The 12,434-nt window shown below is 39.2% G+C and overlaps 1 protein-coding gene across 1 annotated transcript in view; it reads left to right on the plus strand.

The window, feature by feature from the left end:
• Positions 1 to 12,434, plus strand: part of ches1 (checkpoint suppressor 1) — a 51,464-nt gene that overhangs the window by 14,176 nt on the left and 24,854 nt on the right. Inside the window, exon 2 of the mRNA XM_077710231.1 lies at positions 9,679 to 10,278. Coding sequence (XP_077566357.1) covers positions 9,697 to 10,278 — 582 coding nt within the window. The 5' untranslated portion in view covers positions 9,679 to 9,696. The remainder of the gene's footprint in view (positions 1 to 9,678; positions 10,279 to 12,434) is intronic.

The raw sequence follows: 12,434 nt of genomic DNA on the forward strand, positions 1-12,434 counted from the left end.
ATTTCTTTCCCATTCACCATATCTCCTACTGCATCATTTTTTATACATTACAGAACACCAAACCATGCCATTTTGATCAGAAGTATGAGGGTAGGTCATAAGTTGTGTGAGCAGATGTAGTCAAGGTCAAGGCATGTTATGAACAAGGGCAGTGATTGTCATCTCAATATTTTGTCTTCTCGCATGGCCTTACTCATCTCATATTTTCTCTACCTCTATTGTCTCAGATACAAACTCACAAAAACATTTATGACTTTAATGCATAAGATGGAAAAATGGAATGAAGGGGCTAATTCAGCTCAAAATGACAACCTAATGGGACTGGACTGTCTCTTCCAGTTGTTGTTGGCATGATTTTTCTTTTTTTTTTTTTTTGGGTCTGTGACAAACTGACGGCCAGTTCCTGAGAGTCTGTGTTGCTGCTTGTTAAAGATAAGTCAAGAAGCCAGAGGGGAAAAAGAAGAGAGGACCATAGACAGACATTTATTTCAAAGTGGTGTTTATTCGTTATTGCTGTTATTTGGAAAAACAAATTTTAGGTTGATGCTGCAGACATTTATAGATGAAAATACTTGGTCATAGCTTGTTTTCAAATTATCATCAATATGGGTAACCTTGTAGATCATTGTCCTTTCTTTATCCAGTCCACCAAGCTTTTCTCTAGTTGGCTTTGACCTGCACCCTTCATTGGCTGTTATTATAGCTCACTTGACTGTGTTCTTTGATACTCTATAGTGTTTCAACCACTCTTCCTTAGTCTCTCATTTTGTCTTGTTCACGTTTCCTTCAACCGTGTGAAAGAGCACATACTGCCGACAGGGACCTGCTCACTGTCAGGCAGAGAATGCCTTTGAGGGAGTGAGGAAAGTGCTGAACACAGGTGGGAGGGATTTGAAGACATGTCCATGATATCAGGTGTTTGCTTTCATTGTGAAGTCTGAATATTTCGTTATTAGGTTGTCACATTTAAATCCATTGCTGTCTAAATTTCCCTGGTTCATGAGAAACTGTTAAGGCTCAAACTGAGACAATTGTGATGAATCCAAAATTTGCCAAACCATTGAGCATCCTTTGAGAAGATAGAGATGAAAGCAGTTTGTGGGCAATTGTTGATTCTGGGTGCAGTATTTTATAAAACAAGAAAAAAACTGAAATGCCTTTAATATTTCCATCTGACTTTGTTTTCTATTTGCCCTCTGTCCACCTTTCTGTGAGCAGTTATTGCTGGGACTTTCCCATGTTGGTAAAACTTGTGAAACAAAACCTCTGGCATACCAGTTAAGGTGCAGTCCTGACTTGCCCTTCTTTGGAATACCTTAGTGTTTATGAGCTACCTGCTTCTACTAGTTAGTTAATACACAGATTTATAATTCTGTGAGTGTTGTGATTTTTGAGTCTTTTATCTCTTACACGTTTTGATGGTGCTGCAATATCAAAATGATCCTACAAAATTTAAATATGACAATAGGAAGATAGAAATTAAGAAAGGGTCTGCAATTGGTTGGCAATTACATTGACAGAGAAGCGGGCAGCTGTCAATGTATATGGGACTCCCCCAGAGCCGTTCAATCACAATGCAGATTACATTACAGTAAACATTTTCATACATGTATTGGGTCATTTTCATAAATTCATTGTAAATAAGCAGAGTTTAAGTTTTTTAATGTGTGCTTCTGCTGTTGATACTTTATTAACCAAAGGAAAGCCTGAAAGTTGTTTTTGGCAAATATCATCTAAACAAACCATTTGTTCTTTTCATACAAGGTTTAACTGCAAATTATTTGCTCGATATTCTAATTGGTCTTTGGTAAAAATGAGAAAACATTAGAAATGATCAAAACATTGTGATACCTTTTTCTAATGTTCCGCCAGAAGATTGCAGTGATGGAGAAAACACTTAAGAGGCTGAGTGAACAAGCAAGTGTTTATAACAGGAACGTGCTGTGTAATTGCTGCTGTCATGCAGTGGACTGGCTTTGGCTTTTTAAAGCTTGACTCAAGTGCTGTGTCCTTCACATAAACACAACCCCTGTAGTCACAAGTCACCTTCAAGTGTCCTCGCTAGAACCCCACATTTTTACGTGCATCTGAAATTGGCTGGTCTCAATCTTAGGTTTGCGATGATATGCGTGTCTTTACAACTGCTGTATGCCATTGAATCATAGGGGGCTTACTTTGTTTGCCTGACGCAAATGTCTGTTTGCTTTGTTGGTTAGCCTACTTAGGAACACAGAGGCTCTGCGTGTCTGTGTGTGCTGTCTTGAATTATTCACCGGCAGTATTAGATTTTGTTCCATTGTACATCACATATGTTGTGTCTGAGATATTTGGCTGTAAGCCTCTCAGGTTGTATGATAGTCTTTTAAAGTGGGCTCATAGTTGTTCCGATGACAAAATGTGTCGTAAGACTGTTTGATGGATTGATTTGTGCCATCAGTTTTCAGTTAAGTTTTTTGCACTATACTACCAGGACTTGTACTATCAGCAGCAATCAAAATATTAATCAAATAAATGTATTAGCATTTCTACATGAACATATAATGTAATGCCAACAGGTGTTGATGGCTGAATGATCAGATCATCGCTACTGCATACTGTTTATCAGTTGTTTAAATGATGTTGTGAATGATTAATTTAATCCTTTCATAATGTTCCAATAACATCTGAACTAAATCCAAGTAAACTATCAATCTTTCCATTTTCAATGCCATTTATCGCAGGTCGTGGGGTGCTCGAGTATTTGCCAATTTGACTGGATGAAAGGCAGACTACACCATGAACAGGTTACCACTCTGTTACAGACCACATAGATCATATTTACACATCACTGAGTTGGAATTGATCATAAGCAGCCTGTGCCAAAGTTCAACCAAAGTACCAATCATTATCAGTGAGTTTTGACAACTAATTTAACAAATGTTAAATATTTCATGCATAACATTTCTTCTAAACGACAGAATTGTAAAATAGCAGAAGGCCTGCCGCACAGCCTGTTTCTTTTAGGTTTTTACTTATTAGACTAGTTTACTTTTACATGTTTTCTCACTTTCTGAAAGGAAATGAAACTAATTTTCCTGTACTGGTCAGTGAGGGTTAACTAAATAAGTTATTAGTTATAGTATTAGTATTATGACTGTATTTTTTAAATTAAAATTGGACTATGTTGAATTCCTTCAGCATAAAAAATAAATTTTTATATGTATCAGTCATTTGGGGAAACAAAGTTGATGATGTCATGTCTTGCAAAGCTTTTGATGTGACTAATATCACTGACAATAGGCTCCAGCACCCCTCGCAAGTCTTGTGTAAATAAGCAGTACGGAAAATGAATGAATGGAACAATTGGGCGAGTAGCACCAGTTAGACAACAATTTACATATTATCAGTAACTTGTTGTGTACTTGGTCTAACAGGTGATTAAAACCAGCTAAATATAGTTACATCGAGTGACAAGAATGAAACAGAAAGAGCTAAAGAAACACGAGAAAATTACAGTCTGTGTATGACCTTTGCACATAAACCAACTCCCTGCAACAAAAAAGAAAATGCAGCCCCTAGCGAACAACGATTTGAAGCTATAATATTTTATAGTGCTACAAACAACAAGGTGTGATTGTCAAGGAAAAAGTAGATTCCTCTGGCCACTGTAGCTATATTTCTGTAGTGAAAACAAAGAGTGGTAATGTGGCAAAAGAAAGGAGAAACTAGATATTTGAAAGGCTGCTGGCATTGACAGACCAGTCATTTACTGCATTTTGTGGGAGAAAAGTGACAACTGTTGTTTTTTCACTTTCAGAAAATGTAGTTGCAGATGCTCAGTAACTCGAAAATATATACTTAGTATGTATTGGTACCCCTTCAGGCTACTGTATGTGACAGTGTTTGTTCAGTGGGCTTCTGCGGCATTGCTCATTTCATGGTTGGTATAGTTTTTAGGTAATTCAGAATGGGTTTGTTTGTATAAACTAGCAGATTTCCACTTTGGTGAAGCTTTATTGTGCGTACGTAACTGACATTTAAAACAACAAGCCTACAAAAGTAATAACACATGTAGACATTTTCTTTCTTTCTGTGTGAATGTTTTGGGCTTCTAACTGAGGGATGTACAGTAGTCCATTGGGATATTCTGACCACCTGACCTCTTTTCCTCTATTCCATAATTCTTTGCTACTGTAGATGACATGGAGGAGTATATAAACAGACCTCACAGAATGCGATTGGCGTTGAGTCCAAAAGAAACATCAATTGCTGGTGGGGTGGGGTGAAGGTCCAGAGGTTCAAAATGTATACTATAACAAAGCTACCTTCCTTGTTGACATAGTAGCAGAAGTTATTACATTCTACATTCTGATTTGCTTTCCATCTTCTGGTTCTGATCAGTCTCTCGCTCCAATTCCAGGCAAACTGACTATGTGTAGGAGTGATAGAGGTCGTCTTTTGTCATCAAAAAGTGCAGATTAGTTTTGCCTCGGTACATCTGACTGTCTGCTTTATCACTGTGACCAGAGTCAGGTTCAGCTAAGCACTCCGAAAGGTAATAACTCCTACCAGTCTTCTCTACTATCTTCAACCCTTAGCCTCACTACATCATAGTAGGGTGGGCATGGGGAGTATTTTATTTGACTGTCTTTATTTGACTGAGTCGTGAAGACTGACAGGAAAGTGAGGAGAGCCAGGAGGATGTGACATGCAACATATGTCACAAGTGGGGATCAAACTGACAAAGTTATAATAGTTGTTTCAGTTCACTAAGGGCCCAGAATAGAACATAAATGCAGCACTGACAGCATGTCATAAGCCTATATTGGTTTTATTTTTAATATTCTTCTACTGATGTGGTTTTGGGTGGCTGGGTGTTTGTAACTTGATAACCGAAGGGATTTCACTGGAAGTTAGTTTTGCGAATATAGCAGCCAGGAGTTAGCAGACTTCATCTCACTTTATGAAGGATATTATCGAAATGTTTCTTCTGGCTTTGGCATACAAAAACTTAAAAGTCAGAAACAGCAGCCAAATGGGAATGAAGATCTTCTAAGGATTACGTAAATGTGACATGTGATTTAGACTTCTATCGGATAGAGCGTGAACACATTGTAAGATGATTACACTGTCAATTAGCGAATGAGAATTAGTCTTTACCCTCAGAGGAATTTCCTAACCTTCTTGGCTTGTGTACACTAATATTCACAGAAGCTTGACAAGAATGTTGAGTCGAGGTCAGCAGTGAACAATTAAGATTATCCAAAATTAAAATATTTTATGTTTACAATTTTGGTCATCTGTCAAAGGCTGCCTTTGTAGTTAGTAATTCATGACCGCTATGAAATATTTTAGGGTGTCTAACCAGCCTACCATGCATGTTTTTGGAATGTGGGGAAAAGCCAGAGTACCCGGAAAAAGACATGCAGGCTCAGGGAGAACATGTAAACTCCACACAAGAGGACGGACCTGGATTTGAACCCAAGACCCCAGAACTGTGAGACATGCTAATCACTCAACCGCCGAGCCGCCTCAGTTACACATATGGATAATATAGTTTTTTTCTCCTTGCATGTTTTTCTTCCCTTTGCATTTGGCTACAGTTTCTATCCATTTTTTGCCAATTGAAAACAAATCAAATCAAATAAACATGCAACGAAACATTATACATTTGATTTGGGGAAAAAAGGAAAAAAAGTGGTGAATTTGCATAATGTGTTTTACGCTTGGATAGGCAGGACATGTTTTCTACCGCAAAAGGAAAATGCTTATTATTGGAAGGAGGTTTTGCGGATAAACACTGACTGACCTAGACATTACTGTATGTCACGTCTACATGAGATTTAAAAATGTTTACTTTTTGGATAAGAAAAAACAAAAAACAAAACATGGCCACATGCAAATGCCTCAGACAGAGAGAGTATGTATGTTAGACCATCGATTTAAAGCAAACATACTGGTAAATATAAAATAATTTAGTATTTATTACTTACACAAATATTTCATTCGTTAAGGAGCCAAAAAGGAAAGGGCTTCCCTTATAGTGTTTTGTCTCTACTAGTGCTTAAAAAATAAAGCAAGCAAGAACCATTCATTAAAAATGATTAATTCTTAGTGTTTATCTACTGGTTACAAACTTAATGAGGCTAAGTTGGTTGGAGCGTGGGAGACTTAATATCAGAAATTATGCTGTTCACTAGTCAGTCATAGGGCAGACATAGTAACAGATAACCATTCATACTCCCAATCATACCACCACCCAGTTGGGAATCAATCCCACCCTGATGTCAAAATGGCCATCCATTCACAACGTTTAACTTTAGTAGACTGCTAACTAGTAAGATTGATTGAAGCAACTAATCAATACAACTATCTACATTTTTCTTTCTTTTAATAAACCTTTTGTGTGGCACCTCACTGGGTGCTATTTTAGTTCCATCAACGCTGCCTCTAATCTGTCGTTTGAATCTGTATTCATAGCAGTGTAGGAATAATCGGAGCCACCAACTGTTCTACAATGGTGTTTCCAACAGAGAAAGTCATTTATTCTAATTGAATTGTCTCTTTAGAGGTATGTGTTATCAGGTAAGAAACTGCAAACAGAGCTGGGCTGATGCCACATTCAGACCTTGCACATTATACCTTTTATACCACATTGGTATGCATAAGACGTAACGTAGAGCGATAGTTATAGAGATAATCAGAATGTGTACTTTGGGTCTTGTATGCACGCACATACACTGATGCAGGGGGGGGGGGGGCATGCACACACAAAGCCAAATGTGTACATGCCAAACACAAATCAAAACAAGGCGCGCAAACACAAAAGAGATCTGGAGAATAAAGAAAACAGAGAAAATGGTACAATCCCATCTGTCAAACAAATGTGAGAATGAGTTCAAGCACACACCAACATGCTCAACATACTCATAACACACATGCAACACACACAGCAAACATCATTTTGTCTGAGTGTGAGCGATATCTGCCTTTGTCCTTTAGCAGTTGCTCTTGAGGGGGCTGCTGTTGGAGTTGCATGAAAGTTTGTTTAGAGCTGAGCAAGTGTGTTAAGCTTTATTAGAACCCACGGGAGGCACAATGGTACACACACATGCACACATGCATCCACTTCCACTCACAGACACACACACACGCTCAAGCGGGAGGCTTGGGCGGCAGCTTACGCTGGCCCCAACCAACAGTGAGGAGTTTGTTGTCATAGCAACAGTAAAATGAGATGACTTTACTGTCAGCCGTAATGTTTCATGGCCCCCTTGCCGCTATGGCAACATAACAAGGAGAAAGAGGCGAGGAGATGGAGGGAAGAAGAGCACGAGACCCATCTTCGCATTCCAGTGGTCTTTTACCAAAATATCAATCACATAAAGATAACCTTGCTTCTACTCCAGGAGAAGCCGGGTCATGTCATACATAGAGAGACACAATAGACCTTGAAAAGCTTGTCGAACACCCTCGCCATTGCCTATTCTTTTGATGCCCACAGTGTTCAGCCTTCACTTTTAAAGTCACCTGGGCAATTTGAATTCATTACACTCAATGTCAATATTGGTGCAACGGTGCACGTTCTCAGACAGGTACAGGTTGTTGAATGAGCATGTTGCTGTCAGAATGTGTGCAAAAATAGAGGAAAGGGACGATCAAAGGCAATAAGCTCGCTGGCATTTCCTTTCGGTTAAGAGAGAGCCAACTGGAGCGGCGGCATGACTATAGGCTGTGAGGGTGTACGCCGATATATTCAATACAATTCTTTATTATCAAAGTCCTTCCACTACAGCCTATCGACACTGTGTAGCAGACTTATCAGTTTCGGTAGGAAATTGAAATAGAGATGAGGAAATAGGTAGGAAGAGCAGACAGAGCCGTGAGAAGCGCCATAACGAGAGTAGAGCTGTGTTGTTTCTCTTTAGTTGCTATGGTAACGCGGCTGGAACTGCAGTAAGATGACAGTTGTCATGGCACTGTAGGTTGCCAGGGGTGACAGCTGCCCGTCAATCACAAAGAGTGAGGGGACAGATCGGGAGATGATCACCTTGGATTAGAGAGTGATCGCACCACACAGGGGCCAGCCAGAACATATCTGGACTTAATCCCTCTATCCTAATGGTGTTGCTCTCTGGTGCGTGTGCCTGTGTGTCTGACTATCCTTTCTTATGCATACATATCTCTTTGCATGCAACATTAAGTGTAACCATTGATGTTTTGATGAGCAGGCTTTTTTTTGTGTTTGCTAGGCTAAGTGTGGATTGACATTGTTCCCACACTTTTTTGTTAGTTTTGACAATATTAAATAGTAAATATTTTATCTTAAACTAGCTGACCTTTGCAAATGTTTTATTGTGGACCGTTGTCTAGTCGTGTTAAGGTTGTTTCACAACTATTTGTCAGAATGAAGTTCTTTCAATTTTTTCATGCACTGGAAAGCGCTTTACCCCCTTTAATTGCATGGATTGCAACAACTTCTAATACCCTTTATTTTTCTTACTGTTATTACTGTAATTTCCACAAAAAATTAAAGAATAAATCAACACAAAACACCAAATACACATAGAGTGCCTCGCGAAAGTAAGGCCCCATTGAACTTTATACCTTTTGCCAAATTTCAGGCTTCAAACAAACATAAATATAAAACGTTTGTCTAGAATTTAGTCACCTGACATGTTTCGGCGTGTTAGAGTGTCGGAGTCTGAAGAAGGCGGAAGTAACACGCCGAAACATGTGAGGTGACTAAAACCTAAAAATACAAACAAACAAAAAACACTCTTCTGTGTTATAAATGAACCGGTCAAAACATAGATGACAGAAAGATAAAATGAACTTAACTCTACGAATCAAATAGTTACAACATGACCCTGTAGCCACAAAACAAACTTCAATTGCCTACAACACAAATGCAAATTTGAAACGACAACACAAAAGCAACAAGACGACCCAGAAGTAGGAAGTAAATTAGGACTATAACTAGGGTAGTCTTAATGTTGCTGCCACACAAAGCAATCTAGATCAAGCAAACCTCTGTAACTTGTGTTTTCAAGCTCTTTGCCCATTTTTTTTTATTCAATAGGACATAATATACAAACAATTAAACACAACATACCTACATTATACAAAAGCACAGATGCCACGGAGATCAGTCAAGTTTTATATTATGCATTTGTACTTGAATTAAAAAACAGACAGTCTATTCAGTACATCGACTAAGTACATAGTCCCATGTTCTTGAAATGTTACAGAATATGCATATAATGTTCAATCCAGTCACAGACACTTTTTTAATAGAGTACTTATATTCTGACAGCAACCTTGTTGTATGTCAATACTTGCATGGCATGCCAGTAATTGGCTGACAGTTGTACATGTCGGATTTCCCCAACCAGTGAAGCACTAAATTTGCCATCCCAGTGAGAAATGGATAAAAAGCCTCTAAGAAAAATGATGATGTACACTTTCTTGCTGATGTCTTTGGCAGTCTAATTGGAAATGTGGTCAAAAGAGTGTGTTTTGTTTCTACCCTTTGGCCTTTAAGAAAATGAGGAGGACAAATGACTGACAAAAGATGACCTTGATTATTTCTCCCTTTTCTTCAGTTGTCTTTTTTTTCTTCCATGTGCCTCTTCCTCAAGACTATAATTATTCTTGGGTTCTCCCATGACTAATTCCTTTATGTTTTACCCATTGCAGGAGTGAGCCCTGGGCTGGATGGGACCCACCATGCCTCCCAGTAAGAAGGCCCAGAGCCCAAGTAGTGGAGCCAGTGCTTCACAGGGCATGAGCCCACCCTACAGACAAGGAGATGCTGCAACAGCGGCGTCTGAAGCAGAGGCGGCAGATCTCTCTCTTTCTTTGTCAGCCTCTTTCTCCAAAGCTGAAGACGAGGAACTCACCAGTCTTTCCTGGCTCCATGAGAGCACTGACCTACTCAATAGCTTCAGCCATTCAGGGTTGCGTAGCGTTTCCCCTCTCCTAGACCCTGATGGTCAGCACCCACGCTCGCCTTCTTCCACGTCGCCATGCCCAGACGACCCTTTACTGGGTGATGCACACTCGGCATATGAATTGGCGGCCGGGGCCAACAGAAAACCACCATACTCTTTCAGCTGCTTGATCTTTATGGCTATTGAGGATGCGCCAAACAAGAGACTCCCGGTAAAAGATATCTATGGTTGGATCCTTGAGCATTTTCCCTATTTTGCAAGCGCCCCTACAGGATGGAAGAATTCAGTGCGCCACAATCTGTCGCTAAACAAGTGCTTCAAGAAGGTGGATAAGGACCGCAGTCAGGTAATTATTATTTATTTTTAAATTATTATTTGTTTTTATTTCTATGCATTTTTTACACTTTTGTGTTGAATGCCAAATGCGAAACTGACATCAAGTTTTACAGTATACGTTATTCATGAATGAGTTTGAATTTTCACTCATAGGAATGTGTTTGTCCTTTTGGAATGAGTGTCATCAAAAACTAAAAGAACAAAATCTGCTAGGAAAGTCCTTAGACATTTTCTAGAGTGAAGACTGCTGAAATCATTCAAGTTTATTTCTTGATGTTACAAAGGACAGTCCTCAAAATGTAAGTTTTTGATCAAATTTGAAGGTGAGTTTTCCTGTAAATGTCAAAATGAAAATTCCAAATTATTGGATTTGTTGAGAGGAAGATATACTCTTGATGTCTAATATTCTATAGCACCCGATGTGAAATTATACATGAACTGGTCTGATAACTATATTCAGAATGCTTGAGTTTTAATTATTCAGGAAAGTATTGTTTAAGATCTAATTCCACCCATTTTTCACTCCATCACATGTGATAGTAACTTATATCACAGAGAGACAGTTATCAGTGGTTTGCTGGGATATGCAACTTGAAATTCAACATATTCTCTATTTTGTCTACAGCTGTACCAGATCCGACCCTATCAATAGTTGATGATCTCTATCTCGCTTTCTTAGTTCTCGTTCACTCTAACATTTCCCCAGTGGGAACAGCGTTTCGCTTTTGATTTAAGTCTCGATATAGTCTTTTATACAGGCTTTCCCATCCGGAATTTAATCCATTAAAGACTCAGGGTAAACAGGGAATGAATCCCTTACTCAATTAGTGCAAAATTAATACTGGAGGATTTAATAACACAAACGCTGGCAGTCTTAAGATTTCATCAGACCTGAGGGTATATGAGGTGGGGGACAAACAGCATAGATCAATGCTTGTTTAACATGTTTATCTGTTCGAGATAATACAGTAGCCTCTTTCCTTGACCACTGAATGAACCTAGTGTCCTATTTTGAGTAAGCTGTGTGTGTGTATATTAAAGAACAAATTGAATGAAGGAAGGATGAAGAAGACAATGTCCATGTGGACATGTCTGTCTTCACGCACACTCCCTCACGCTATGCTGTCATCTGGCCCTTGACTACAAGGGCATACAGTTTCTCTTGTATATACATATATCCATGGTAACAAGGTTGCAGTTGACATAAAAGTGTACTTTTGCTGTAGCAACGGGAAACTAATTTGGGTTCAGCAACTCAGGCGTGCGTGTGAAAATATGACAATATATATGCATGTAGGCTACAATTGGGCACAGAGGTGCTGAATGAATGTCCTCATCTACAGTTAGATCTATTTTGTGTGTGCCTGTCTGCTACAGACAAATGTGCATGCAGCGTACCATGTGTAGAGATTTTGGCAAGGAAAACCTGCCTTCCCTTCCTGTCACTGCACACTGTTCAAGACGACACACTAATTAACCCTTCAAATCTATTCCCTTTTTTTTCTCACATACACGTACACCCAAACACATTTATAAATGAAACACACATAGCATGTCAGACACAAATAAATAGCGCCGAGGCAAAATGCAAACTCAGGAGCACGCATGCATGCATAAAAGGACTCCTACACGTGCCAGAGCGCTGTCTGCGTAGAAATGAGGGCACATCTCTGCAGACTCCTACTCTACCTGCCAAGTACTGTGCTTTATTTGAAGCTGCAATTACAGAATCTCTGTAATTTTTGTCTGACTGTGCCACTCAAAGCTTTTCACTGAGAATAGACCACTTTTCCCCCCTCTATTCATTTACAATTACCTGTTTATGGCGTTTGAAAAGCAGGGGTTCAACTTTTCTTTAATGCTACATTATGTCACGATGACAGCCTGTTAGTGAGAGAAAGTTTTTTTTTAAATCAGCTAGAAGGGAGCTTAATGTGTGAACGCACCAACTGATATTTCCATCAATTTGTGGAGGTGCAGATTAATATGGCAGTGGCCTATTTGTTCCGGTGACTGTATTTCTGGGTCATATCCAGGCAGATGACAAGATGGGGACTATAGTTTAGAATAAGCCTGCTGCTCCACGTGCTCGTTTTGGTGCGTGACTGTGTGTGTCTACGAGTGTCAGCATTGTGTGTGTAAAGGCAAGCTTGTGTGAGAACTAGA

The sequence above is a fragment of the Stigmatopora nigra genome, chromosome 2 (assembly GCF_051989575.1).
Source record: "Stigmatopora nigra isolate UIUO_SnigA chromosome 2, RoL_Snig_1.1, whole genome shotgun sequence".
Taxonomy (NCBI): Eukaryota; Metazoa; Chordata; class Actinopteri; order Syngnathiformes; family Syngnathidae; genus Stigmatopora; species Stigmatopora nigra.